Genomic DNA, 27,964 nt, shown 5'->3' with positions numbered 1-27,964 from the left:
GTTTGGGCGCGGGGCGGGGCGGCGGCATGGCGGGCTGGGCGCTGCTGGCCCGCCTCGGGGCCCGGCTCAGGGCGGCGGGGGCGGCCGGACACAGGTAGCGGGGACGGGCGGGATGGGATGGGGGGGGGGGAGGTTGGGGCAAGGGAGGGTGGCTGTGGCCCTGGGGGTCGCCGCAGCTCCGGCCGCTGATTAAATTATCGTTATCTTTGCGACTGTGCTGGTGGCTGGGGATTTTGGGGTGCTTTGGGGTTACGGCGGTGCAGCTGGGCTGCTGCAGGTGCTCAGCAGCGAGCCTGGCACGGGGGAGTTGTCCCCAGTCCCCCTGTCCTGCCTCCTGCTCACAGCAGTGTGGTCAGCACAGAGGTGGCGCGGCCCCTCTGGGACCCTGTGCCAGCATCTGGCTGTCCTCAGGCTGAGCACATCTTCCTTGCCCTAAATCAAAACCTCTTTATTTGGTTTATACTTTCATTTCATTTAATCTTTCATTCTTCTGCCTTTGCCTCAGTAAGCGTGGCCTGGCGCTGTCTTGTCAGTGACCTCCTTGTAGGTATTGGAAAGGTCAAGTCTTTGCCCACAGAGCTAAAGACAGGGTGGTAATCGCTGTCCTTGATTTCCTGACCAGCCCGTACAGACTGGCAGCTTTGCCTTTGAGCATTGTCAGCTGCACCCTCCCGTTCAGTTGTATTCACAATCACCCACTCGTAAGGTCATTGATGAAGATATTAAACAGGATAAGCCCTCACACAGCTTCTTATGAAACTCTGCGTGTAGTTGGTAGAGTGACAATGGTTGGTGGTGGTTGAATAGCTTACTACGGTAATTTCAGTCTTTGTGAGAATACACTGTATTATGTAATGATATAATCTTGTAGTATGTACATTACAAACGTACATGTTATGAGTCACTATTCGAACTGATCAGACACTTGAACTTTTTCCCCTCACTGGAAAGGGGGCAGCTGGGCCCTGTAGCCAGGCATGGCAACGATGCAACGTGGTGGCACGAGCATCTTTCTGAAGAGAACGTCCAGTTCCTCAAGAAGACAACTGCGGAGGAATACAAAGCACAGACGGCCAGCAAGCTCTGCCCTCTGAAGGATGAGCCATGGCCACTGAATGAGTGGAAACCAGGTAAGAAAGCCTCTCATCTGAAATAACTACAATTATGATGAAATTATCGTTGTTACATTCAGTAACACTGGGGTTTTGTCTTACATTTCCCTCTTTGCTGCTACCTCAGTCACCTTGCCCTCTGCAAGGAACAAAATGCTTGTTACAATTTCTGTCCTCATCCATGAGGAAGTTCTCATGGATTTGCAGACTGTATCACGTTGTTGTTTAATGTCAGATATTGTGCCCCTCTTAAAGAGTCAAAAATTTAATGTTGTGTTCTAGTCCATAAGACTTTGGAATCACTGAATAGAAGTGGGATGTGTTCTGCAACAGGTTTTTCTTCAGCCCAGCAATGAACACTTTCAAGTTCATGTATTTTACATTCTAGGAGGTCTTTTTGATGGGTCCTTTTTTCATTTTGTTGGCATTGAGTGGCACTGACCAGGTGCTGACTAGGACTGAATGAATGCTAAGTTTTCACAAAGTTAAGAACTTGTTTTAAATGCTTTTTTAGACAACTGATATATAATGTTTACTTTACTAGGAAGCGTGTTGGATTTTTCAAGCTTTGAAGTATTTATTCTTTATTTGAAGTGTTCTATTTTTCAAGCTCTGGGCTGTCAGAGGCCAGAATTGACAGGGTGTTTTTGCTGTACAGTTACAGTGTCAAAAATATGCAAAGGTTGGGATAGGAGAAACCTACAACAGAAGACTTTAATAGTTGTTTTGGTTCTAGGATTCTGCATGGGTGTCATGATTTCACAAAAGAATGAGTCTGAAGCATAGATCTTAATGATGAACTGGTTTGCATGCTCTATCAAACAGAACTGGAACAAACAGAACTTTACTGCTAATAGGATTAAAAGCAATGAACAGGTTATTTCCAGCCCACCCACAGCGAGTCAGCGATGTTTTCTCTCCATCCTCAGCTCCGTAGGAAAGGTCTGAGTTGATGAGACTTTGCAGGGAGTTCTGTAGGTTATGAGATAGATTCTTTCAAATATTAAGCGTGGATTTGCATCTCTCTTTCCTTCCGACCTACAGATTCCGTCAGAGTTGGCGTTGTTGCAGTGAAACTGGGAATGATGCCAATATGGACCAAGTCAGGAAAGAAACATGCTGTCACGCTACTTAAGGTGAAATAAATCATGTAGAATTTCATCCCCTTTACTGTATTCAGATCATTAACCAGAAGTTTCAGGCAGAAGTGAAATTTATCATTTTACATAGCAGGAAATTACTTTAAAACCAATCTTTCAGCCCTGCATAGCACTCTGTGCCTATTCTGTTTATTTGCTAAACTTTCTAGAAGTGGTCTGTCTTCTGCCTTGAGTATTCAAGTGCTGCAGAACTGTAGGCAGTATGCCTTGCCCAGGGAAGATGGGAAGACAACGTAAAGTTGGGTTTTGCTCCCCAGCTTTTCTTTTTTTTGTCATGTGCAGGCACTTTGGGATTAGCTTCACTCCGGTTGCTGAGCCTTTGTATGCTTGAAGCTATTTCTTTGTATTCTCTGGCAGATGTTCACTGTGGTGAAGCTCTTTTGCTCACCTTTTGCTGCCACGTGACAAACAGGGACTGTGAGGACACCAGGTTTACAGGGTGGGGGAGTTGGAGTCCGAAATGTAGTCTCATTGTATGCTTTGCAGCTACATGCTGCAGGGGTTTTGCACATTTTGCTTGTAAAAGATAGCTATAAGAGTTCATTCAATTTCTAGAGTATTGAAAATACAGTTTAGGAGTATTTTTTTCTAAGATAAGCCTTTGATTGAGAGAAGAGTGTCTGTGGTGAAAAGGTAACACATTGTCCTGTCTCCACCAAATCTTGTGTGTATCTTTGTGAATACAAATGAAACAGACTGGCTTTGTTTGACTTGTCTTGACAGTACCTTACTAGGTACTCAAACTGTGCACACCTGCTTATACTTAAGTAATCACTATTCCTTTTTTCTTAAGGTGCAAGACTGTCACGTTTTAAGGTACATTTCAAAGGAAGAATCAGAAGGAAAAACAGCTAAGCTGATTGTTGGAGGAAAAAACGTATCTCCGTTTTTTGTAAGTGAACTGCTTTGGGTGTTTCTGTTAGAAAAGGTGTTTCTCTTGTGGTTACAGCACAACAGCAGCATGAACAGAGTATTTTGGAACTGATCTTTTGTCACATCCATCCTTGATTGTTTCCCTACTGCTAGTCTTGATTTTTGGTTAAGAGAAGAGCAAGAACAACTGCTTGAAGTTCTTATCCCTTGGTTCCCCAGGAAAGCTGGTTTTAGGGAGTTGCTGTGATGAGCAGTGTCCTGAACTGCTAAGAGTCTGAAGGGCTTTTAGTTGTGTTCCCATGTCTGTGGAGGGGCAATGGAAGACAAACATCTTAGTGACGTGCTGTAAATTCATTCAGTTTCATAACTTGTTTAGATGACAGTGTTCTATATCTTACTCTTCCATACCATTTTATTAGATCTGGTTGTAATTCTTCCACAAGTCTCTTGAGATTGATAATTTGCATATAGTTTTACTGACGAAAGAGTTCAAGACCAATTTTCGGGAAGATGGCTTCGTGATTGTAGCTCATCAACAGTGATGTCAAAACCACTCACTTGTTTAGACACCCCAAACGCCTGATGTGGAATTCCCAGCCACCTTCAATGGCTGTGGCTGTCTAGCAGAGCTGTCACTCCTGACAAGGAAAATTGAATTATAGATCAAAGCAGGAGCAAAGCTTTCCCTCAAAGGATTGCAGTTTTGTGATCCATTATTTCTATAAAGTATCACTTTTCATTTCTTGCAATATCCTGAGACTGACTTGTTTGATTTAAGCAAGAAAAAATAGGGCTCGTGATTATTAGCCAGATTATCTCAGTTTGTGATTTTGGTCTTTCAAGGACACACATTTCCTTTTTTTTTTTTTTTTTTTTTTTTTCAAACAGAAGGTTTTCCCAGAGCCTCTATATGAGTACTTGTCTGTGCTTTAGGGGAGGTGAGGGAGTTGGAGCTTTTTCATTTGGTAAATGGTAAATGTTGGCTTTTACGGGGTATACTAGTGATTTCTTTTTGAACAGGCTCATACTTTTAGGTGTCTTCCTTTCATTCAGTGCATTTATGCCATATTTTACCATCATTGCATCTGTTTTTTTGTGTCATTTTGGCCCATTTCTATTTTCCAATGGTGACATCTTTCCTGGAGAAATTACATTAGTGTTTTTTCTTTACTGTAGCCTTGGTTTAAGATGTGCAACAATCATAAGAATCTAGTAATCTTCAAGTTTTATTTTGCTCATTAGACCTCACACAATGAATCTTTTAATGAAAGTGATGTTAGTAGTGATTCTTTGATTGTCAGAGTCAAAATGTACAATGAACAAGGAGAAATAGAAACTACATATAAAAGAACTAATGATTCAAGGGCTTTTTTAGCAATTTGCACTATGTCAATCCTTCTCTTGCATATAACTTTTTCCAAGTTAGCACCTGTTAATTTGGTTGAACTTAGGCTTATTTTAATAAAGAAATTGACTAAATATCCTTGGGCAAATCCATGGTGAGGACCTAGCCTAGAACAGAGCTCTGTGTTACCATCATCTCTGTATAAGCTACGTAGTTTCCAAGAAAGAATTTGGCATGCAGTTTCTGCACAATTTTACTTGCCAAGGTACCAGCAAGTGATGTGTTTTTCTGGCTTAGCTCAGGTTTGAATCCATGCTTTCCTATGTTATCAGTCTTTTTATGTGTTTCATTCCTCTCTGAAGTGTCCGAATTGGAGAAATAAAAGAGAGCTGAAAGATGCTGTATTGTATTAGCGTTGTAAGCAGTTTATCTTCTGTTAATTCCTCATAGGAACACCTGTCTTCCTCAGATTCCTCACAGCTACTGAATTTTTAATGAATTCAGTCTAGTGATTCCCTCAGTAATTTTACTAACAAAGAGTGTCAAATTGCTTTTTTAAGAAAAAGGTATTTGCATCTTACATCAGCAATATTTTTTTTTTTCTTTTTATCTCGATGTCAGCCCATTACAAGTTGACAGAGGTTTTAATGATTTTTAATGCAAGATTATTCTCCAAAGTACTATTCTGTCAGTGCTATAACAGTTTTTGCAAAAATATTTTTTTTCCTTAAGAGCATATTGGTCGTTTTCTTATAATGGAAGATATTGTTGGTCTTTTTAAAAATAAGAACATTTGAGAATTTGTTTAATATTCTCTTCAGGATTGCCTTGTAGGAAGGTTTTAGAAAAACTGCAGTGTTTTGTTAGTAGAAATACATCTCTGTGACTTTACTGCTTGAGGAAACCTTGTTGCTGAAGTAGAATGGTGAAAGGCTATCGTAGGGTGTTTTTGAGGAATAAGGGATTTTCACCCTTTGGTTTTCATCTACTTTTCTTCAACTGTGGTAGCTCTTCCCAGGCACTCCTGCAGAGCCCAGAGCTCCTCTCGATGTTGTCCAAGGAGGCAGTTTTACACAGCAGTGGAAATAAAGGGTGGATGTGAAGGCATTTATAGAGGGGGAGTCTGCTTTATTTTTCGTCCAAACGTATGGCATTACAGTTTAGTGCAGCTGTCTCACTGATGCCTCAAATTTTTCCATTTTTTTGGGAGATTTTGTATTTAATTGAAGAACTTTTATTTAAAAAAAATGTTATTTGAAGTCTTTTGTACTGTGAAATCAAGTTAACAAATCACTTAATAATAATAATAAAGAAATAACCTTCAAAGACTCTATATCCATGTTTCCTCCTCAAGTAAGGACAGATCCATAAAGATAATAGTTGTGTGTCTAAGTCAGATACTACTTCTTGCTTCCTCATTCTTAAGAAAACTTCTGCTCATGACACTTTTCTTTTACATTTTTTTTTTAAAACAAAAGGAAGAACAGCATGCGTATTTTCTAAATAAACTAAATGTTTTAAAGGCTTTCAGATTATTGTGTCTAAAAATGCAAAGGTTTTTTTTGTTGTTGTTTGAGAGAGAATTTCACAGAACAGTTGAGAAGTGAACCTCGGAGATGTGACTACCCAAGTGTGACAGTATTGTCAGATGCTTAAATTGCTTTCTAGATGTCATTTGAAGAAAAATCAGCTGCATCACTTTTTCCTGCAGCCTCAGTTTTCCTGCACTTCTGTTACCATTGGCAGGATTTTCTTAGTGGTCAGCTGCGCTGTGAATTGTCTCGTTTAAAATAGCTGAGAACAGTTTTTTTTTTAAGTGTTTTTAACATTGTGAGGGTTGTGAGTTTCCTAAACAAGGGCTCTTCTTTTTCAACAGTGCTTTGGCACTGAGTGTGCTTGCTGTATCTTAAAAACACATGAATTGTAAACTTGTTCTTTATCCTTTTTCCCTTTTAGTCCATTGAAGCTAGATTCTCTTCTGTAGAAGTTTCTGCAAGACTGGGCTTTATTGGTCTGTTTTTTTTAAATGGAACAAATGTTATTCGTGGTGCTGTGGAACTGTCATTAGCAGCTTTGAAAAGGGAAAAATGCTTTTAAATGATTATGAAACTTTTTTTTTCAAGAGTTAAACTAATGAAAAACACATATTTTATGTACATTCTAAATGACTGCTTGCTTTCTTGTGATCTTGGAAATCTTCATCTCTCTTGTCTATATGATGTAATTAGGGTAATTACTTGACAGAAAACAAAATGCAGACCTGGGAATTTTAAATTAATTTTATAGAGAGTTAAAATGCTACTCTCGAGATAAAAATGTAGTATGCTATGTCTGAGTGATGTTGACAGTCTGTAAAATCACTTTCTGTGCTATGCTGATCACAGAGTATTTTAAAATAACTTTGTTATGCTTTTTTTTTTTTTTTTTATGGCTATGCTTTGTTACAGAAATCAGAGGCAGCAATGGAAATTTTTAAAGAAGCTGGAGTACCACGGAAGCAGAAAGTTACAGCATTTAATGTAACAGATGATGCCATAATTAAACCAGGTAGTCTTTTTGATTTACTGAACATTATATGCATAGTTAATGCCTGCTGCTTCTTCTAGATCTAAACCAAGTAAAGTTGATTTCATTCTTGTTTTGCCCTGAACTTGCTGAATTCTTATTTCTTTGTCACTGAACACAAATAAGCTTTAAATGTGGCTGCCTGTTGTCATATATGATGCTTTTTTTCTGGCAGTTTGCAAAGTAAAACACGTAACAAATGTCCTCGCTGAAAATCAGTATCAGAAGTTAAGAGACTTAATTAAAAAGTTCTTTGTTTTTAGGTGTTAGTAGCTTTTGTATATAGGCTGCTTTTATTTTGTACTTTCTGACAGTTAACTGTCAATATTTTGACATGAGTTATATATGGTAGGAGATTCTAACGTCTTGCATCTTCGTTTGATATTAGAGAAGGCTCTTGCAAGAGGTTTTTAAGACAGTGTGGTAACTGATAAAAATAAAGTCTGATGTGTGGAAGGAGTATGGGCTAATTAATTGAAGCAAAAACTTGAGATGTAGCAGAATTGCAAATTTTCAACAAAATGATATTTATTGAAAACAATAAAAGAGCATATATTTTGTCCATAGCGTGCTTCATGTACCTCATACTATATCAGTTGCTTGCTGCTAACAGGCACATTATCCCAGGTTTGTATGGATCATACAAACAACATTAAATAATATGAGGAATTTATGCTTGAGATGTGACTCAGATGAGCGATGTCCCTGATGTATGGCAGCATTACTTCTACTAAAAAGTAGTGTCTGGGTAATTCCCTGTGCTTGTAGATCTATCTTCTGTCTTTAGTTTGGAAACACTGTCTTAACAAAGAGGAAGCATTGTACAACTTTTTTTCATTTTAAAAAAAATCACTTTGTGAGGTTCTAGTAGATACTGGGGGAGCATGGTTGCTGTTTTCTTGTTTATTGTGAGTGCCTTAAATAATTTAAGTATTTTGGGCTTTGTTTCTTTCAGTGTCTGGATCGTTTCTAAGTAGAGCCCAAACTCTTCTTTCCAATGCATTTCAAATTGGGCTAGTAACTGGGAAATGTGACTAAGTTGCAATTTCAAAGAGTCAAGTTTAGTCATTGAGAACTATTAAAAAAAAAAAAAAAAAAAAAAAAAGAACAAATAACATTTGTATAAAAAAAAAAACAAAAGTTGCTTTCTTTCCTATGACTGCAGTCCACTCTGGATGGTAATGACTGGAGAGTGATTTGAGGATTTTGGCACTTAAACGTTATCTGTCCTCTTCTTTTGCAGGTACTCCGTTGTATGCCGCTCACTTCCGCCCAGGGCAGTTCGTGGATGTTACTGCAAAAACGTAGGTTCCCAGCATTTTAATGCATATGGCTTCTCTTTCAAATAGACTAGTTGACTTATCTTTTTTTTTTTTTTGTCCTCTGCTTTGGCTTGAGAAGAGCTTTATGGGTATCAAAAGCTGAAATACAGCTGCAAGGGGAGGGGCAGAATCTAGAAATCTGCTCATTGGATCAAAAATATCAGATTATCGTTCTTTGAGGCTCTTTAATTCCAACACTGTTGGTAAACAAACTGTGTTAGGGCTGTGGTTGTCTGTCATGCACACGTGATTATTGCTGGAGCACTTGATATACAGCTTGAGAAAGAGGTGCTTGGGTTTAGCACAAGTCAGGAAGTCTATAATGTGCCTGTAGTATGTGGAAGCAAGGAATAAATGCTGAAGGGCCTCAGCTCTCAGAAAAGCTGTTTAATTTTGATTTGAGGAAGAGATGAATCATGATGACAGCAGAGCAAAAAATAAAATAAAATTAGAGAATACATTTAGCAAGACAATAGAACTGTCAAGTTCCTGTATTGTTTTCTCTCGTATTTCAGCTCATCTCGTTTGCCAGCAACTGCTGATACCTTTCACTTTACCGTGGGAGGAATGATTTCCTCTTGGACTACTGCGAATGCCAGATTAGGGCTCAAGTGGTAGAGGGTGTCAAAAGAGGAGCTGGCATCTTGCCACGGAGACTCGTCATGCCTCGTTTGTTACGTGCATGATTTCCACTGCCCAAGAGAGTTGAGAACTCCTTATCTCCGTCTTTTAGTGAAGTGTAGTTTGGTTGCCTTGTGCTACCAAGATAATGTTCTCCATTTGATGTTTAATTTTTTGTGTAATGGAGATAATACCAAAATGGCTTTGTTGAAATACCATCCATTGTAATTGTCTCATGTGTCATAGTTACAAATGTCTGATATTTTTCACAGGGCTCTGCATGTAGGGGGAAATGTAACAGCAGTACAGCAGAATAGTCAGCTCCAACATAACTCCACCTGAAAACACTTATAAATGCATCTTATTTGGAACAGGAGGTCAAGGACTGGAATTAGTGTTTTTCTGTGTTGAATGTGCTTATGTAAGACTTCAACCTGGTGTATTATTCATTCAACTTCTAAATTGTGTTTAATGAACAGCCTATGAGAGACAGCAGCTTGTCTGTAAAGCTAAGTACCGCATAATCAGGAGTACAGGCATACCATGCAGAGGGAGCGTTACACTTTGTTAATGCAGAAGATCCCTGTTCTTGTAGAAGTACTTCCAAGTACCAGGAAAGTTTGTTGGCAGTTGAATAGATACTGGTAAGCAGCCATAGGGTATCGATTTGTATCTTGCAATGTGTATTTGAAGTAGTAGCAAGCTGAGAACAGTCTGAGTTCCTGGCTGTATTTGGTGAATCCATCCCATCTTCTAAATCAGTATTTTTAATCTGTGTGGACAATCCCAGTTTGGAAATTACCTATTTGTACCACCGATTTTAGTAGTATATTGCATATGATCCTGATGTACAGGTGCCTAGTATAAAAGGAGAAGAAAAAATTCTTAAACAAAAGGGACGTCGGGATTTTCTTCATCATATTTTTTTTCTGTTAATATGATCCCCTAATCATCCCAGTATTTCTAGATCTGGTTTTATTTTTAAACCTTTTTCTGTGCTTTATTCTCATTCTGGTTACTGCTTTTTTTTTTTTTTTTCCTTAACTACCAATTTTTTGGAACACTGCATTTATCATTACATTACCTTAATTCTTGGGCAATAATTAAATTATTTGCGTACACTCCAGTATTTCTGTGGATCTTTTAATTTATTCCATGCAATTTTGTGCAGTGTTGCTTAGTCCCATACTTGGTAGAGTTTTGTTTCTAATTATTTTTCAAAATACCATATACATCATTCTTTGTTACTGTACATGTAAAAAATACAGCTTTCACGATGTCACAAAAACACCCAAGAAATGTTTTGGTGAAGGGTAAACAAGTTACCTAGGAGTGATTTACAGCATTGGGGTATAGCATTTGGGTTGCACTTTGGGAAAGAGATGAGAACATACTTCATGTTAAACTTATGTTCTGAACCACACTGAAAAGGAGCCAGCTTCCACCTGCTGAAGAAAGAGGGAACCTGTGGAGGTTTGGTCTGCTGGCTGATATTAGCCTTTGTGTATTACTTTTAAGAGTTGTATTGAAGCCATGGGGACATCTTGAAAAGCAACATAAGAGTATTACACTGAGTCATAGCAGGGAGCAACTTCCATTTTCCTGATTTAAACTCTTATGGACTTAAAAGCCAATAATTCCTAAAATGTTCTATCGCTGCTAGTAAAGTTTTTAGAAATATTTTTACGTGAATGTGTTCTTCAAATTTTTAAGATTATCAGGAAACTTGTTTTATCAGAGAAAACAACAAAGTGTGCAATGCTGGAAATCGTATAAATAATAAAGACTTGGTTAGTATCTTGATTAGACTTGGATAATAAAATGTCGGGTGTTTTTTTGTTTGTTTTTCTTAGGACTATCTGCTTTTAAACTTTCATTGGAAATGCATTTGCCTGTCTTTTGAAATATTTTGATTCATTTATTCCTGTGAAGAAAAACACACAGAAAGAAGAAGGGTCAGTTAGAGATGTGTACAGTTTGCTTTTATTTGAAGTTGCTTATTTTGTTCAGCACAATATGTGTGGCTTTTACAACACTGATAGTAGACAGTGTGTCTGCAAGCTGCCGGTTCTGTTTAGTGCTGATTTTTTCCTTAATACTCATTTTCAGCAATTTAAAAGTCCAGTCCTTCAATTTCATAGCTGTTTTTAATTATAAGACTTGCCCTTTGTTTTCAGAGGTATGTTTCAAATATGTCTGAAAGTTTAGGCAGCCAAAATGTGAGGATGGGAGGAGGTGGGACTGTGCTTTGCATGGCAGCCTGAATGCTGGATGGAGCTTGAGTTGTAGTTGACTACATCTCAAAAGAAAGTAGACTTCCTGCCACTTCGTGGCCTTTTTCATGAACATTTCAGGAAACCAGTGATGTGTCAGAAATGTTGCCTCTCCAAAGAAAAAGCCAATGGTAGTTGTCTTTGAAACGTGCAAGTGGTGATTCTGTTGTGCTTAGTGGCTTCTTTGAGCTTTGCTAGGCTAACAGACTAATCTGAGCCTGAAAGTACACTTTACAGTTGTCTGAAATTATTTGGCTAAGTAGTTGGGATATTTTTCCTCTACAGTATCTAAGTGATTGTCCTTTAAATGAGCTAAATTTGAAAAGTTAATAGCAAACTGAAGTGTGGTTTAATTACAGTGCTTTATTTCAGTAGTTCTCTAAATGATGGTTGGCTCATTAGCTACTGGCATTTTGCTTCTGTCAAACCTGGAAATTGAGGTTCTGTACAAAATTGTGTGGTTGACTTGAACAGCTGCTTTCCAGCAGGTGAGACCAGAACTACTGTGTCTAATTAAACTCTTAATTCCTCAGAATGATTATTTACATTTCATTTAATGCTTATGTTAGTTTTGCATATGCTTGATTGTTGCCTGTGGTTCCTTTATGGGACCCAGGTAATCATGCTTCGATGGAGCTAAGTAAAGTAAGTGACTAAATTCCATGTATTACAGAAAAGTGGTGTTATGTCTATACATACCTAGTCTGCTAAAGGTAGACCTGATGCGTGCTTGTTCAGATATTGTGTTTAATGTTGCCGTGGTCAGAACAAAATTGGAGTCCTTGAGTCAAGCCAAGACAAGAGGTAGTAGATGTCTTATCAAGAAATCTCAACAGTATAAGTAGGATGACAAATGTTATACTTTAATGTAGGCTCTTGGTAGCCATCTCTCAGATACTGCACATGTGACTTGATTCTTTCAGACTAGAGTCTAGACATTAATTCTGTTTAATGGTTCTGGATTGAGGTCCTACTGTGACAAACCATAATGTTTTGAAAATATCTGAATTCATCAGAGCTATGCCTATTAAAAGGTTTTAGAGTTGTACCTTTTCTTATGTATGTTTGAGTTTGTTCTAAATTAGAATTGTATCATGTTTATTTTTAAAGATTCCATAAAATTTAATATAGGGGGATGTCAGCATTTCTGACCTTAATGGGAGAAATCACTTTTGATGTATTCTTAAATAACGTGGTGATGTAGATCAAAAGAAAAGTAACTCCAGGAGAGATGCATGTGTTGTTGGTATCTTTTATGCATAATTTGGCTAATGTGAAATTACATGAAATAGTACATATATATTATGTTAAAAATTGTGCACAAGTATGTAGTAACTACGTGTTCTAATCTTTTGATTTTTGGCTAGATTAATGTTAAGAAAAGTCACAAGACTTTTTAAGTAATTGAAGACGCAGTATTCTTATGTGGGATATGTTCTTACAAGCATTCGTTGTTGGCAGAGTTATGAAAGTTTAATATAAATGTAAACTTGTTATAAATCTCTGATTTTTTTTTTCCATACTATTTGTTGAACAGCATGCATCTCAAGTTTGCTTCCAAATGCAAAATAAATTTCATACAGTTGGAAAAATAGAGAAATCCATTACCTATATGAGAACAGATCAGTCACGTCAAGAAGGACCTAGGTTGGAAGTTTCTTCTTCTAGAGGGTTAGAGGTCTATTGGCTGAGCTGGCAAATGCCTACATGAACAGTCCTTCTTTTAAGTTTGATCTAAAGAGATGCCAGTAGTTCCTTTATTTTAATTTTTTATATTTGATTTGCATGTGTTTTTTACTCTGGCTCTGGCTTCCTTTCAGATAAAGGATGAGACTAGGAGGAAACATATACTATCTGTGTAATTGTTCTTCATCTTGATGTGTGCCTAAGGAACACCATACGTGGTTTATTCTTTCTTTAAAAAAAAAAAATTAAATGAATGAAACGAGGCTGTAGTTTCTTCTTATTATAAATTATTTAACTGAATTTATATGATTTATAAATCTTTTAAATCATGGTATTGATTGAGAATCGTGTTGGATGGGAAACTAATGTTGGATGGAAAACTAATAAAGAATCATAAGATAAAGTGTATTTGTAATTCAGAGACCTTCGTTCAGTTCTTCACCCAGGAAAAATGAAACTATTCTAAAAAAGCATTGAATAGATATGATGAAAGGGTGTTAGTAAAGCTTTAAACTGTATGTTATATTCTAGTTTCACAGTTGAGATCTTTCTTGACCTTTGCCATAATATTTCAGATATTGGAGACAGTTTTTGTATTCCAGATTAACCAGAAATGTCTAAAGAAATCTGTTCTTCAGCATGCTCTTTTTTCAGTCAGTCCAGACTTACTATATATTTCCTAAGCCTTCAGTATTATAAACTCTGAATCTTTGTTCACATTAAAATGTGTGTGTAACTGGAAAAGACCAAAAAGTAGTTGAGCATTTTCTATTGCATAAATCGTTAAACACTAGCAACTCTTATCATTCGATATAATCACTCCTTTTTGAAGGTAGAGCATTTGATGAGGCAAATATTTTCTCAAAATGCATCTCTTACAAATATTAACCGTTTCTAGCAACATTGTTTATTTATATTTTATTGAAAAGTACAATTTATGGGACTAAAAGTTGTTGATGTTTAAGAATGAACCACCTGAATGAAGTATTGAGGTGATTCATGATGTCAGGGATTTTGCTTCTTGATTGAAGCTGACAGGAGTGTTTTCTCGTGAAGCGGTAGCTTTCGTTGGTTGTCTGGTTTTCTGTGAATTGCAAGTACATTTCTGCAGCTGAAGAATTAATCATGCCCCCAGTCTGCTCTCTGGTAACTGCACAGCTGCTGTTATGTGACCCGCTCGTGGTTTGGTTTTGGAGAGTTTGCTGATTCTATCTTCCAGCTAGAGATGCCAGGAGTAGTCCACTTGGAAAACATGGCCAACATAGATAGCTTTAAACAAGTAGCAGTGGTTTTGCAGAGCAGATACAAGTTTTCCTATGGCTCTAGTTTCTGTTCTGTGTTTTCAAAATTATTAACATCTACAGATGGCTGAAGGATTCAAAAAAGAAGTAAAAACGAGCCACTCAAAGCATAAACGGAAGCAAACTTTTCCAACCTTCAATGCTCAAGCTATTGCTTGCTGGCTTGCCTTTTTTTTTTTTTTCTCTGACTGTTGCTGCTTGCCCTGTGTACAGGCTTTTAAAATAAGCTGATACGTGTGTCCCTGATTTGGGGAGCCCTGCTCCTCCCTCCCATAGATACCCTCAGGTCCCTGTTACATCTCTCTAGTTTTTAGTGGCATTACTTTTGTGATCAGGGAGTAGGTAAGATGTTGTCCATATGTCCAGCACACAGTGTGCATGCTCGTTCCCAGTTTTATTTTCCTATGTCTAATGCTGGAACTAATAGGACTGTGGCATTGCAAAGTGCGTTAGCAGAGAAAGGGTTTCTGTAAATTGGATCATCTCGTTACGTTAATGAATCAGTGCGGTCACAAACCCTGTGGACAGACTTCTCCTTTTGGAAAATGACAATGCGGGTTTAAACACGCACTGTAATCTACTTTTCTCATGCAATGATGAGCCAGTTTTTCCTATTGAGCCTTTCTTTGCAATAAATTGAACTCCAGAGCCAGTAATGATATTTGCTTGAAATATTAAGGCAGTGAAGATGCATTTATTTTGTCTTAGAGCTTATTTGTCAGATGGATCCAGATCAAATGTGTTAACTGCTTTTATTACACACACACAAATGTGTTCAAGAGACAAAGCTACTGTAGTTTGGAAAATAAATGTTCCTTGGCTTATTTTGATGATAGTCTAAGCAGCCGTCCCTTCCCTCTCTCGATGCTTACTGCCTTTCATTAAGTTTTGGTATGTGTTGTTATACAGTTAATTTTCTTTTTTTTTTGCTTGATACTAGTTCAAGTTTCATCATAGTACTATGTACCGAGGACCATCACAGCAAGGAACATTTGAAATCAGGCTTTTTGTATATTTGACTCCCTTCTAGTGCTTCTTATTCTCTAAAGCAACATTAAAATATTGTTCTAAAATACGTTTGTGGTATAAAATGCAGATATTTTAAAAATATTTTCAGGAACTTTGCTAAAAGTAAAAAGTTGATGAGCCTGACTGAAGTTGTTTATTGCTAAAACCTTTATTTTAAGGCGGACTAACCTAGGTTTGTTTCTGTCTTCCTTTTAGAATTGGTAAAGGATTTCAAGGTGTTATGAAAAGGTGGGGGTTTAAAGGCCAGCCTGCAAGCCACGGCCAAACTAAAACTCACAGACGTCCTGGAGCAATATCTACCAATGTGAGGATTCTTATTTCTTCTCACTTTCTGATGTAAATATTTGTCTGTGTCTTTAGAACTAATTACTAAAAATGAATTACTTCACAACAGCAAGCTGTTACCATCTACTCTGTGGTAGGAGAGAATCCCAAATGTTTTAAAGGAGGTTCAGAAACCTGTATAGTAAACGATCCAGATAGCTGTTCTTGTATGTCTTAAGTTATGAATATTTATTGTTGGTAAGTAATCAGATGTTTTAACTGAGCAAATTGCAGTATCATACTATAGCGGAGAGAAATAGTCTTAAAGCTTCAAAGAGAGTTCTAAAAATCTTTTACCACAGCATTTATACATTGGAAAGGATTTACGCTTTATACTGCAGATATTGTGCTAGTCTTTGAAGAAGTAGGTGGTTGTACTGTGGAACCCCAGTTTGTTTTATCACCTTTCCTGGTTTGTATAACTGCTTAATGAACTCTTTCATCCCCCAAATAGCTTCTTGGTTACTTAGCATTTTTAAGCAGAGTATGGAATATTTTAAAGTTTCAAACTATAAACAATATTGCTTTAGAAGTTCTTTGGAACACATGCTTCAAAACTTTGTCCCTAGAAAGCTTGCATAACATATAGACTGAATGAGGACTTTTTTTCAAACTAGCTTCACTAAGCAGAATGAAAACCAACTGAGTCACAGTACTGAACCTGATTTGTCTGATATTTTCCAGTTTAGTCTTTTTGTGATCCTGCATTGTGTAGTACAGAATCTTACCCCTAGAACTTGCTGTTAATTTCCTGAAATCAAGACTTGCGTAGAAGTTAAATAAATAAACATAATTAATAATTAAGAGTGGTGCAGGAGACTGAGTCAAATCCTGGCTAATGCTATAGAACCGAAAATTATTTTGATTATTCCTGCCCCCTCCTTTTTTTTTTCTCACAGTTGTTCTGCAAGTTATACTTAGCCAAACAAAAATTGGATACAGAAATTGCACAATAGCAGGACATGTATTTTTCAGAACAGAATTTAAAATGACATGCTTTAAAAAAATAATAAATAATCTGTTATCACTACAAAACTTGTGGACTGGAGGGAAGGGAGAAACTACAGTGTATCTTAACTTTGGCAGGGCTGCTCTGGAGCTCTGTGCAGGCATCCATAAGTATTTCAAGGGAATTTGACAATTGCTACTGACTGTGATATAATTGAGAGTTATGTTTCGACAGTAGTTTTAGAGAACTGTACCTTTTTCTGTTTTTCATGTTTTTCTCTAAATGAAAACATGAAGATTTTGATCTGAATCTATAACCATTTCATATTAAGAAAAGCTAGAATCCCTTTGTTACAGTACTGTTACTTATAGTGATTTTTATGATTGAGGTCAAGAGTTTAAGATAACAAATAGAGTAATACCTAGCATCCATCAGGTAAGAATTTACATTTAAAATGCTAATCAATATTAGATGTTTTCAACATTATAAATACCAGCATATTTTCTTGCTGCTACACTCAAGTTTGAAAGTACTGCTTGAAGTTACATAATTTTGGGGCCTGTTTTTTATCTAGAAAGCTGCAAAAGTTTACCGTGGAAAGAAAATGCCTGGGAAAATGGGTAACGTCTACAGGACATCTTATGGGTTAAAGGTAGGTACCAATATATTAGAATGTGCATAAGGTGGTTGCATTTCCAAGCAGTGGACTAAGCCATACGTCACTGTTGTGGGATACGGTCTGTCATTTGTTAGAGGTATGCAAGTTGGAAAGACGAGTAGCAAATATGTGCTCCTGTCTTGTGGCTTACAAAGAAGGTATCTAAACTCCCTTTGTGTATATATAGTCCTGGGGATTAGGATTTCAGGTGGCACTGCACATCTCGTGTGTTTTTCACTGTTTACCTAGACTTCTGCTTTGCAGTAGGAAAAGCCTCTGGCATCCTATAATGCATATTTTTATGTCTGTTCAGGTGTTCAAACCCAGATTAAGTCTAAGTTGTCTGAAGTCATCGTTACTTTATTGTGTCCTTTCACTTTCCTGTGTGAAAAGGGGACTATAGTTTCTGTCTAGATTCTGATGTGTGCATACCTGCAGGAGTTCTTGGGCTATTACACCCACTGTCTCTGCAGGCAACCTCCGTAGTTTGCACAAAAGCATATTAGCCTCTAGGTTGCGAAAAAGTGTGCTGCTGCTCTCTAACCAGAACTAATGTTTCGTAACAAGAAAATGTGCGTGTTCAGTTGAGCACCTCATAGAATTAAGAAATTAACAAATGGTTTCAATAATATTTGCATGAACATATTTGTCTTAATTTGTCACATACATATTCTACAACAGCTCTTGCTGTTAGAGGGGAAAAGAGAGTTAGGAATTTCAGTTGGTGTTATGCTGGGCGAAGGGCTGCCTTAATCTGCCTGACCATGAGCCCTTTAAAACTGTTCAATGTACTCCTGCAGTAGAAGGCTATGCACTCAAAATAGCGTGTAACCAAATTTTGTGGCACATCTAGGTCTCTGCAGAACATTGTTCTTCTTCAGAATGCCTCCTCCATTTAATCAGTTTGTGCTTTGCTTGGCTACTCTTTGTGAAGCTGGGAATAGTCTGTAAAATGAGCTCATTAATTTTTTTTTTTTTTTTTTTTGGCTCCTAGGTGTGGAGGATCAACACAAAACATGACATTATCTATGTAAATGGCTCTGTTCCAGGTCACACAAATTGTCTGGTGAAGGTATGGTTGATAGTTTCAACTTACCTAGTACTAGTGACTGCTAAGCTTTTTACAGCTCTCTTAAAACAGGAAAAACGTTAGTGGAATGCAATCTTCATTTATTTAGGGTTCAATCTTGTACTATAGAATTAAAGCAAGTAGGATCAACTCTGTAGACATGTGATTAATAGGAGCCATGGTTTACTGCTTATTCTAAACCATTTGTTCATAGCTTTGCTCTGGCACTGTGCATCCATGTAGCATATGATAAGCCAACAGTCACTGGATCCTTATGGAAAGTGCCTCGGGGCTAGGTCCATCCCCTTTTAACCTGAGTCCATAGTGTGTTGGTGAGATCTGGGCTGTATTCATGAACAGAATACAGAAATACACAGCAAGCACTGCTTTAAAAATTATTCAAGGCATTCACATACACAGTGGCAGTTACCTTTCTAAGAAGTAATCGAGAAGACAGCTGGAGTTCACAATAATGATATGAGTTCCCTTTGCAATCAGTATAAATGTATCAGTGTCATCTTCTGTGACATTTTACAAAATTAATTGTTAATTGCAAATTTTATGGAGATTGTTTCAGGATTGTCTATGAAAAGCTGGAACAGTGAGAAGTAGTATACCCATCAAAGTAAGAAAAATAGCGCTAAGGATTTTTTTCAAAATAGATTTTTCCTCTAATTAAGTATATTCTACACATCTGCAAACATTCTTTGGAATTTGTTTCCTTTCTGACTTAACAGATTACGGGGCATCAAACATCTTTAGTATCACTGATTATAAAGATTGTCAGATGCATAGATATACATATAACATATTGTTTAAAATCCTCTGAAATATTGTAGGGATTTAAATGGTCCAACTCAGAAAGTTCTGATGTTTTGAACAAGCTTATTATGTTCTTGGCATATTTTGCTATGAGCAGTCTGTTTCTATGTATTTTCTAGCTGTGGAGAACAAGTCCACAGTTACTAGGCAGTAAGTAAAGCAGCGCTGTTTTTAGAAGAGGTGATGTCTTACAGAAAAATTAAGTTTCTTTTTATGTTCCTCTCATTCGAAGTAAGTCCTTATTTTCTCAGTGAGGTGTCTCTAACTTCATTTGACTGTCATGTCCACTCCAAGCCTGGAGAATACATCACACATTTCTTTCCTGAGATTTGAAAGTTAAAATGAGTTAAATGTCCAGCAGAAGAAGTTTTCAGGGTAATTTTTCTGCAGAATTCCTGGGCGTGACGTCAGTGACATAGAATTAAGACCAGTTTGATTGGCTTTTCGTCTGTATATCAGACTGAATGAACTTGTCTTTGACTGTGTTCAAAGTATCTTTCCTAACCCTGAGACATGAAACTGGTAGGTAGCTGTATGTTAGTCCGAGGTTTAATTATGAATTTGTTGTTGGATAGTACTTAACTCGTGTGTATACAAGCAATATAATGTGGCTGAAATAACATTTGATGCCCTGTCCTTTTTGCTTGATCTTAATGGTACTCTTAAGCAAGAACAAACTTGTTAAGAGGAGACTGCTGGGCTGAGCCATCTGAGCATATCCAGTAAACAACTGTTGACATCAGTAATATGAAGAGGATAATAGACTTTGATTGTCATGGTGGTCTGCTGCATTACCATTTAAGTGCTTGCCATTTCTAGTGGCAAGTTCAGTTCACTCCCCATAGATGATGATTGGAGCTTTATCCTAATATCAGAAGAAAAAATGCCTTCGCTGCCTTCTTTTTGTCAATGCTCTTTTTTTGCTCATTATTAACTAAGTGACACAAGGCACTGTTCTGTCCTCTTTGCTAAGTCTTTTGTTTGATGTGTAGAATCTGTGTTAATCGTATTTGCAAGTTACCTTTTTGAAAACGTTTCAAGACACAGCTGGATTTTTAAATTGATAACTACCTTTGTATGCTTTGTGGCATACACATTTCAGAGTTGCAGCTAATTCTATAATTAGAAATGAGGATTGAGGATCCATGGGAAGAGTTACAGGGATTTCATCCCTTAGATCTGCCTGATTAACATAACATAATATTTGGAAGAACTTCTAGCCAAAGTGCTACAAACTCAAATTTTCATGGGTTTTTAGTTTTAAATAACCCTGTAGTTAAATTTTAAGTTTTTTAGAAATTGCCTCCACTCACATATTTGGTGATACGAAGGAGTCTGTAGTTTGCAACAGCATATTCAAAATCCTTGAGCTGGTGAATCCATTCTGTGTTTTTTATTGTCCTTCATAAGACACCTGAATTAATGGAATGGCTTTACCCTGCTGGCAGCTGAACTCCACCATAACCGCTCTTTCACTCCCTTTCCTCAAAGGGGAGAAAATACGATGGAAAGGGCTCAGAGGCTGAGATAAGGACAGGGAGATCACTCACCAGTTATCATCGCAGACAAAATGGAGACTCAGCATAGGAAGTTTGATTTATTGTCTACCACTAGCAGATTAGAGCAGTGAGAAACTAATACCAGACTGAAAAGGCCTTCCCCCCAGTCCACCCTTGTCTACCTCCCCACCATGAGCAGCACAGGAGAATGGGGAATGGGGGCTGTGGTCAGTCCCTGTCGCTTCATCTCTGCTGCTCCCTCACGGTCCCTCTGCCCCTGCTCCCCGTGGGGTCCCTCCCATGGGATGCCATCCTTTCCCAACTGAGCCTACATGAGCCTCCCACAGGCAGCAGCTCTTCAAGCACTGCTCCCACACAGCTCCATCCCACGGGGTCCATCCCCCAGGAGCAAACTGCTCCAGCACGGGTCCCCCACGGGTGGGGGCAGCTCCCCCCAGACCCCTGCTCCTGCGTGGGCTCCTCTCCACGGGCTGCAGCTCCGGCCCGGGGCCTGCTCCTGCGGGAGCTCTCCATGGGCCGCAGCCTCCTCCAGGCCACATCCACCTGCTCCACCGGGGGCTCCTCCACCCATGGGGGTCTGCAGCGTGGAGATCTGCTCCATGTGGGACCCATGGGTGCAGGGGGACAGCCTGCTCTGATCTGATGTGGGGCAGCTGCTGGGCTCTGCTCACAGAGGCCACCCTGCAGCCCCCCTGCTACCAAACCCTTGCCACGTAAACCCAAGACAATTACACATATTCATTAAAAAATATAAGGGAAGATTTTTTAATATATCTCTGAAGAGAAAAATTTAATTAAAAAAGCGTATTCCGCAATACGGTACAATGTGTGTTCTCTAATTTCTTGGAGGAAAAAAAAAAATCTTCATTTAATCTTGCTGCAGTCATCTGTGGTATTTTTAGCTTGTTTTGAGCTGAGCCTTCCTTCCATGGTGTTTTCTTGTTTACTTGCAGACTGACTTTCTATACATTGATATATGGCTGTTTGTATCTGTAGCCGAGGAGGGAAATTACGGGATATTAGCTTCCATTATTACTGTTTGTTCCACTAAATACCTGCCTGAAACTGGGTAGGAGTAATGTCTAGGGGCTGTGGGACCATCTGTCTTTGAGCTCGAGAAGTGGAATACCACATAATACTCCTCTCTGTGCGTGCCTCTAAGAGGAAGGCATTTTTTGTTCAGTAACTGTTCTTTGTTGCCTGGTAACCATTAAAACCACAGTGCACCTTAAAGCGTGTATTTATTTTATGTTATGTATTTTTGGAAACTTCGTGCATCAGCACTGTATCCAGACGGAGATGAAGCACTTAGATTTTTCAAGTTTCATCTTCCCCGTGGAAGGTGCAGAAGACTAGGATTGATGGACTCCTGGCTTAATTAGGAATCGGGTTCTGTTTGATGTTGCATGCTGAACCACGCAGTTAAATAACTGACACAAGTAATGTTTCTAGCCAACTGGAAAATTAATCAAAAAGGCTGCTTTAGCATGGATTTCTGCCTCAGTGGCAAGGTCTAATAAAATTAAGAAAATTTAGGAGTATGCTAGAACGTACAGAACTTCTCTGCTGTAGGCGTAGCATCACAGTGAACATTTGTCAATTGGGTTACACTGTTGAGATCACCTACCTCTTGTGATACCTATTACTCTTGGTGAATCCTCTTAAATTACAGGTTTTAGACCTACTGTGGTGCTCATCGTCTAGGAGAATAAAGCTAATAGTTTTTTGTTGTTTGTTTTTTTTTCCTTTGGAACCTTATGATGCTTGATTTGTCTCCCCGGTAGATTATCAAAAAGTTCTCCCTTCAGTTATCATTCCATGGAGAAGCATAAGACTAATCCCTTTTTTTAAAGGGATGCTTTATAATGGAGTTGATATTGTAATAGGGCATAATACAGGATGCTATCGTTCAGACTTGATAATGTTTTATACATGTCCTATTTTTAAGACACCTGATATGCAGTCTTGATTACCAAGCTGCCTTTTTGCAAGCTAGAATTAAACTTGAAGCAAACCATTGCTATAGTGTCGTACTGTGCTTGAGCTAAGAAACTTAACTTCTAAGTCTTCTACTACTGCTTCTTTCTCCCTTTTTTAAGAGAAGTCTGTAGTACTTCACATCCTACTTATCTCACTGGCCAATATTGCTGTCTGTGTTTTTAGCTGCTGACACCTGTGCTAGGTGTGCTGTGCTCAAACTGAGTATGTGTAGGAGTAGTATGACACCTTGACTTTATTTTTGTTCCATATCCTGGACCTTGATAGATAGGTGTGAGGGTTTTTTTTTTGTTTCGTTTTGTTTTGTTTTAAGACAAAATAAAACTGGTCAGAAATGGCTATAATTCTTGAAGTAAATTTTCTGCCTAACTTCAAAAAATAGCATAGAAACTGAGCTGGGTAATGCATGACACTTGAGATTATTTCTAAAATTGACTGTATTGAAACACATTTTTCTGTCTAGCAAACAGTTTGCATTCTTGGCTGTGGTTGCTAACACAGCCCGAAGCCCTGTTAAACAGCAAATGTGAATTGTGACTTCAGCGTTAACTTTTGATGCCTGTTTAAGACCATATTATTTTGTGTTGATAGATTTCTGAATTTGTATATACTACCTATTTTTGCTGTTAATATATAGGACACGCATACGTGCAGTTTATTAAGTATCAGCAAAATTATTTGACTGTTTTAAATATCTAGTGACAAAATCATGACCAGGTCCAATTTCAACTTTCTCATATGATTTTCTCATTTACAAAACTCCACAGAGAATATACTATAGTGTATTTATACTACTATGTATAATGTCTATAGGATTGTGTACTGTGATATATAGAAATATTAACAGTAGTTAAGCAAGTCAAGTGGCAATGTTATATTGAGTTATACAGTGAATGTGCTTATATGAATCATAACAGCTAGCTGGGTGCTCAGCCCAGTTCCTTCTTTGAGTGAGAGCTAAGTACACTGGATTTTAATAACACAGAGCATTAAAACTTACACAAATGTCATGGTGTTTTTCTGTTTTGTTTTGGTTGTTTTTTTTTTTGTTTGCTTCTTTTTCCTTTGAGAATTGTCATGAAGAGAGTTGAAAGGGATCAGCACTGTCAGTTGTGAACATCTTGGATTTATACTGCCAGAAAACCTGCAGAAGACCACTTAAAATCTTAGACATGACATCATTAAACTTTTGAGTTGTAGCCTGTTTTCTCTTAGGGACTAAACAAGGTTATGAGAGAAGTTTATATGTTAATTATTTCTACATAATTACACAACTGTTAGAGACTACAGCCTTATTGTAAAAGGTTACCAAAGCATTTGTTTTTACAGCAGTTTCAGTTTAGAATGTAAAATATATTTTGTGAACTTTGGGAAGGAAGGAAGTGAAATGTTACTTGATACAGCTTTGGATTCTTTGCTCTAAAGCATAGTTTTGCAGCTGTGGGATTTTGACTCTGAGGAGTAAGGTGAAAGACATTCAGTGGCATTTTTCCCTTTATTAGGGATGCTCTCAGAAGATCACTGTGAGAACAGGAAGAGCTGTGCTGGGTCATGCACAGTACAATGCTAATGCAAACAAATGTAACTGGCTGTGTACTGTCTAGCTTCCTTACTATGCTGCGAAGTTGTGCAGCAGAGATAATAAATACAGAAAACTTTTGGTGTGTTGCATCCTTCCTAAATAAAAAGCAGGCCATCCATTAATTCTCTTGAAAATGCAGAGAAATTGTATCATGTTTTAAGTTGCTAATTGTAGTTTTCAGATGTAAAGTGAAATTGAATTACTCTTTTGATTGGAATAATTATGCCTGTCTAACAACTTTGGGAACTTCGAATGAACGTGCCTCTTTCTGCCTTCTATCTGGTATCGATGCTTCAGGACCAGAACTTCACTTGCACTTGAAAGCTTTGCACGTAGAAGAAGACAGAAAAAGAGCTAGAGTTTTCACTAGTCAGAAAACGTACCGTATCAGTTATAGTGATCAAAAGAAAGAGCATAGCAGAAGAAAATAATTTTAACACCCGCTAGGGCTTATGCTTTTGGGATCTGCCAAGCTTCTGAGGAGTTTAAAAGGGGCAAAATGAAATATTACTGTACAGTGGCCTGCTGAAAAGGTCCCTTAGGAGTCTTGAAGCTTCTTTAAGATCATTTCTTATTGCACAAAATGCGCTATCCGCAACAGCGTTAAAGTTGAACAGAAATCTTACGTTTACTTAGATAAACTAATGCAAGAGAAAGATTAGGGTCTTGTGTTTGCCTTCAGTTAAGAACAGATGTCTCACTCATATGTCCTAGGATATTAAATATCTGCTTTAAGAAAATAAAAGGAAGAAAAAAAAGGGGGGAGGGGAGAAGGAAACAAACATTTAAGTTCCTTTCACTTTCCAGGTGTCCAAAACAACCTGTATTGTAGAACCACAGAATGGTTTGCATTGGAAGGGACCTTAAAGATCACCTCATTCCAATCCCCTGCCATGGGCAGGGACACCTCCCACCAGCCCAGGTTGCCCAAAACCCCATCCAGCCTGGCCTTGAGCACCTCCAGGGATGGGGCATCCACAGCTTCTCTGGGCAGCCTGTGCCAGGGCCTCACCACCCTCACAGTAAAGAATTTCTTCCAAATATCTAATCTAAATCCACCCTCCTTTAATTTAAAGGAGAGGCCCTTTAAAAAGAGGCCCTCCCCAAATATGTATTACTACATATTTATTTCAAAATGAGAATAAACCAAAGTAACAAAAAATAAATAAGAAAAACACTCTAGTAAGATGCATATGAAATAAATAAGATATCAGAAATAAAGCAGTTCATTTTCATCTTCCTAATATATTGTGGCTAGTGAAGAGACCATGTATACTTTCACTGTACTTCAGAAGAGAGGTAGCAAAGAAGGCTTATGCTGTGTCGCGGGATGAGGGAGTAAGAGAAAAAGGAAGAAGGGAAATAACGGGTAACTGGTGAGGTTACTAAAACATGTTTATCTAGTAAAAGAAATAACAGCAGTCTATTGAAAGGGAAATGTGACTTCTCAGCCTCAGCAGTTCAGATGGCATGGTTGGAGCTGTTTGATTTTGTTTCCCGTGAGCTCACTATTGCTGGAGCTGTTGCAGCAAAGGTCTTTGGACCCATGCCTCAGCCTAGTTTATTCCACGTAGATACGTAGCATGAAGTGCTGTCTGCCCTGGGCACGGGTGCTTCAATAGTTAAGCATGGCAATTGACAAGTGAGCAGGTGTCTGGTGGAAGAGGAATGATCTACTCAAAAAGCTAAGTAGCCATCCTAACCAGTACGATGTGTTGAGCTTTTCTCTCTCTCATTCTTAGCAGAAGGCTTTCTTTTGTTTAATAAACCTTCATTTAGAAAGCTGTTGGAACTTCTTTGGATGAAATAAATAGCAGTTTTTAAAAGCTCCAGTTTAAGTCTTTTATTGTGCATTTCATCCACAGGAATCCTCATGGACTTCTGCAAAGGCTCAAGTAATAACAGATATGAATCTGGTAAAATCAGGGCTGTCAGAAGAGAACTGTCAGCAGGCATAAGACTGTTTTATTTAATTTCTGCTGTAAATCACAGTTGTCTTATGTGAGGCTTTTTCCAACCAAGTAGAAACAAGCTTCCAGCTCTTAAGAAGCTCTTAAGAAGACAACAAAAAAAAGGGGGGGGGAGAGGTAAGGGGAAACACAAGTTATCTTCACTACACGAAAATTTTCCCTAATCTAGTTGTACTTTTTTTAATCCAATTGGGTATGGTGGCTGAAAGGGATTATTACAGCTCCAGGAGGAAGATCGTATGTAACAATATAAAAATGAAGAACCTTATTTTAAATGAAATTTCATTATTTGAAAATTTGTAGCTCTTTTTTTCTTCTTCAGAGATACCACCTCTCTATCTCCCACCGCAGACAAACTGCTTTTTGCTGATAACTCTAGCTACTAATTTTCTTCAAAGATTGGAGTTTCAAGGGCTAGATTTTAAATCTTTTCACCACGTAGAGAGGTCAGTAAAGGAAAGTTATTTCTGTATGGCACTACAGTTATTGGAAATTAACTTTTCTTAAAGGCTCATATTCCACAAACCTGTGTACTGATTCCTAGGTGAAGAAGTCTACATACTTAACTCTGTAGTCCCTGATTAGCCCTGCAGTAGCCAGAGGGACCCCATACAGCTCATATGTGTACCTTCATAGGATTGGTTGCCAGAATTAGTTTGTATTGTAAATACATGTCTTGGTTGTTGAAGAGGTGATTACACTGCATAATATAACTTGATATGTCACGTAGGAAAGTAACGTGGGATATAAACACAGTTAAAACAAGCCCTGCTCGCATACATTTATGTTAATAACATTTTACAATATTGAGCAATGAATTCCTAAGAGTAGATTTCCATTCTGTCAGTATGGTACAAGTGATAAATTCTCCTTGAGCGTTTTTGTTTGCAGTGTTTATTTTTGTTGTTGTTTTATTTTGTTTTTAACTCCTCAATGACTTTGGTACAAAAAAATGTTAAATCCAATAGTTGGGGTTGACACCAAAGTAACTGGTGATTATACAGGATACACAAGTGTGATGTAAATGCTGCTTTTTTTCCTTATACATGCAACGTGATTTCTTTGATTTTCAGTGCACTGCTGTCTGAAGGTTCTCTGTAAGATTTATTAATCATCCTTTTCTTCCCTTGCTTTTTAGGTCAAAGATACAAAATTGCCTAATTACAAAGACTGCAATAAAAACCCTCCATTCCCCACATTCTTTGCTGATGGAGATGAAAAACTACCCGAAGACTTGTACGATGAGGAAGTTTTCCAGTTCACAGATCCATCTGTCACATATGCATAATGTTCTTGACATCTTTGAAAATGTACAGTTTTGTTATTTTCATGAATTTTGCAATGCTATATAAGAATAAACCTATGACTTGCAATCTGGCCAACTGACGTGAACACTTCAGATATCACTGTTTCGGTCGGGTAATAAGACCTAAGACTATCAATTGCAAATCTGTATAAATCAGCAGGTGAGTCAGAGGGACAGGTTTCAAAGCATGTCAGTTTGTGTTCGGTGATCTTTTGTCCTCTGTTACGGGCTGTGAAAGCTTAGACATTTCTGAAAAACTGTTTTGAAGATGGGTCTATTTGATTTTTTTTTATTTTTTATTTTTTTAATACTACCATATTCTGCATTTCTCTTCTGTGGAAGGTATTCTGGCCAACTGATCAATCAAAAAAAAAAACTTTCAAATCTGCGTGGACATCTGAGAGAGGAATAAATCAGATGCAAATCCAGATTCACAAAGCGTAATAACCTGAAATAAAAAATACATTGATTTGCATGGA

General features: G+C 37.9%; 1 protein-coding gene across 1 annotated transcript; it reads left to right on the top strand.

Moving 5' to 3' along the window:
• The first annotated feature begins 13 nt into the window (after positions 1-13).
• On the top strand, positions 14-27,964 carry MRPL3 (mitochondrial ribosomal protein L3). The gene is made up of 10 exons (XM_084306613.1): positions 14-94; positions 952-1,130; positions 2,157-2,248; positions 3,066-3,164; positions 6,938-7,037; positions 8,299-8,359; positions 15,483-15,591; positions 17,135-17,212; positions 18,213-18,290; positions 27,318-27,964. Exons 1-10 carry the CDS (start codon positions 27-29, stop codon positions 27,465-27,467), a joined length of 1,014 nt encoding a protein of 337 aa, XP_084162739.1. The 5' UTR covers positions 14-26; the 3' UTR covers positions 27,468-27,964.

Source organism: Netta rufina (genome assembly GCF_964035555.1).
Source record: "Netta rufina genome assembly, chromosome: 2".
Lineage (NCBI taxonomy): Eukaryota > Metazoa > Chordata > Aves > Anseriformes > Anatidae > Netta > Netta rufina.
This window is presented reverse-complemented; position numbering and strand designations above follow the sequence as displayed.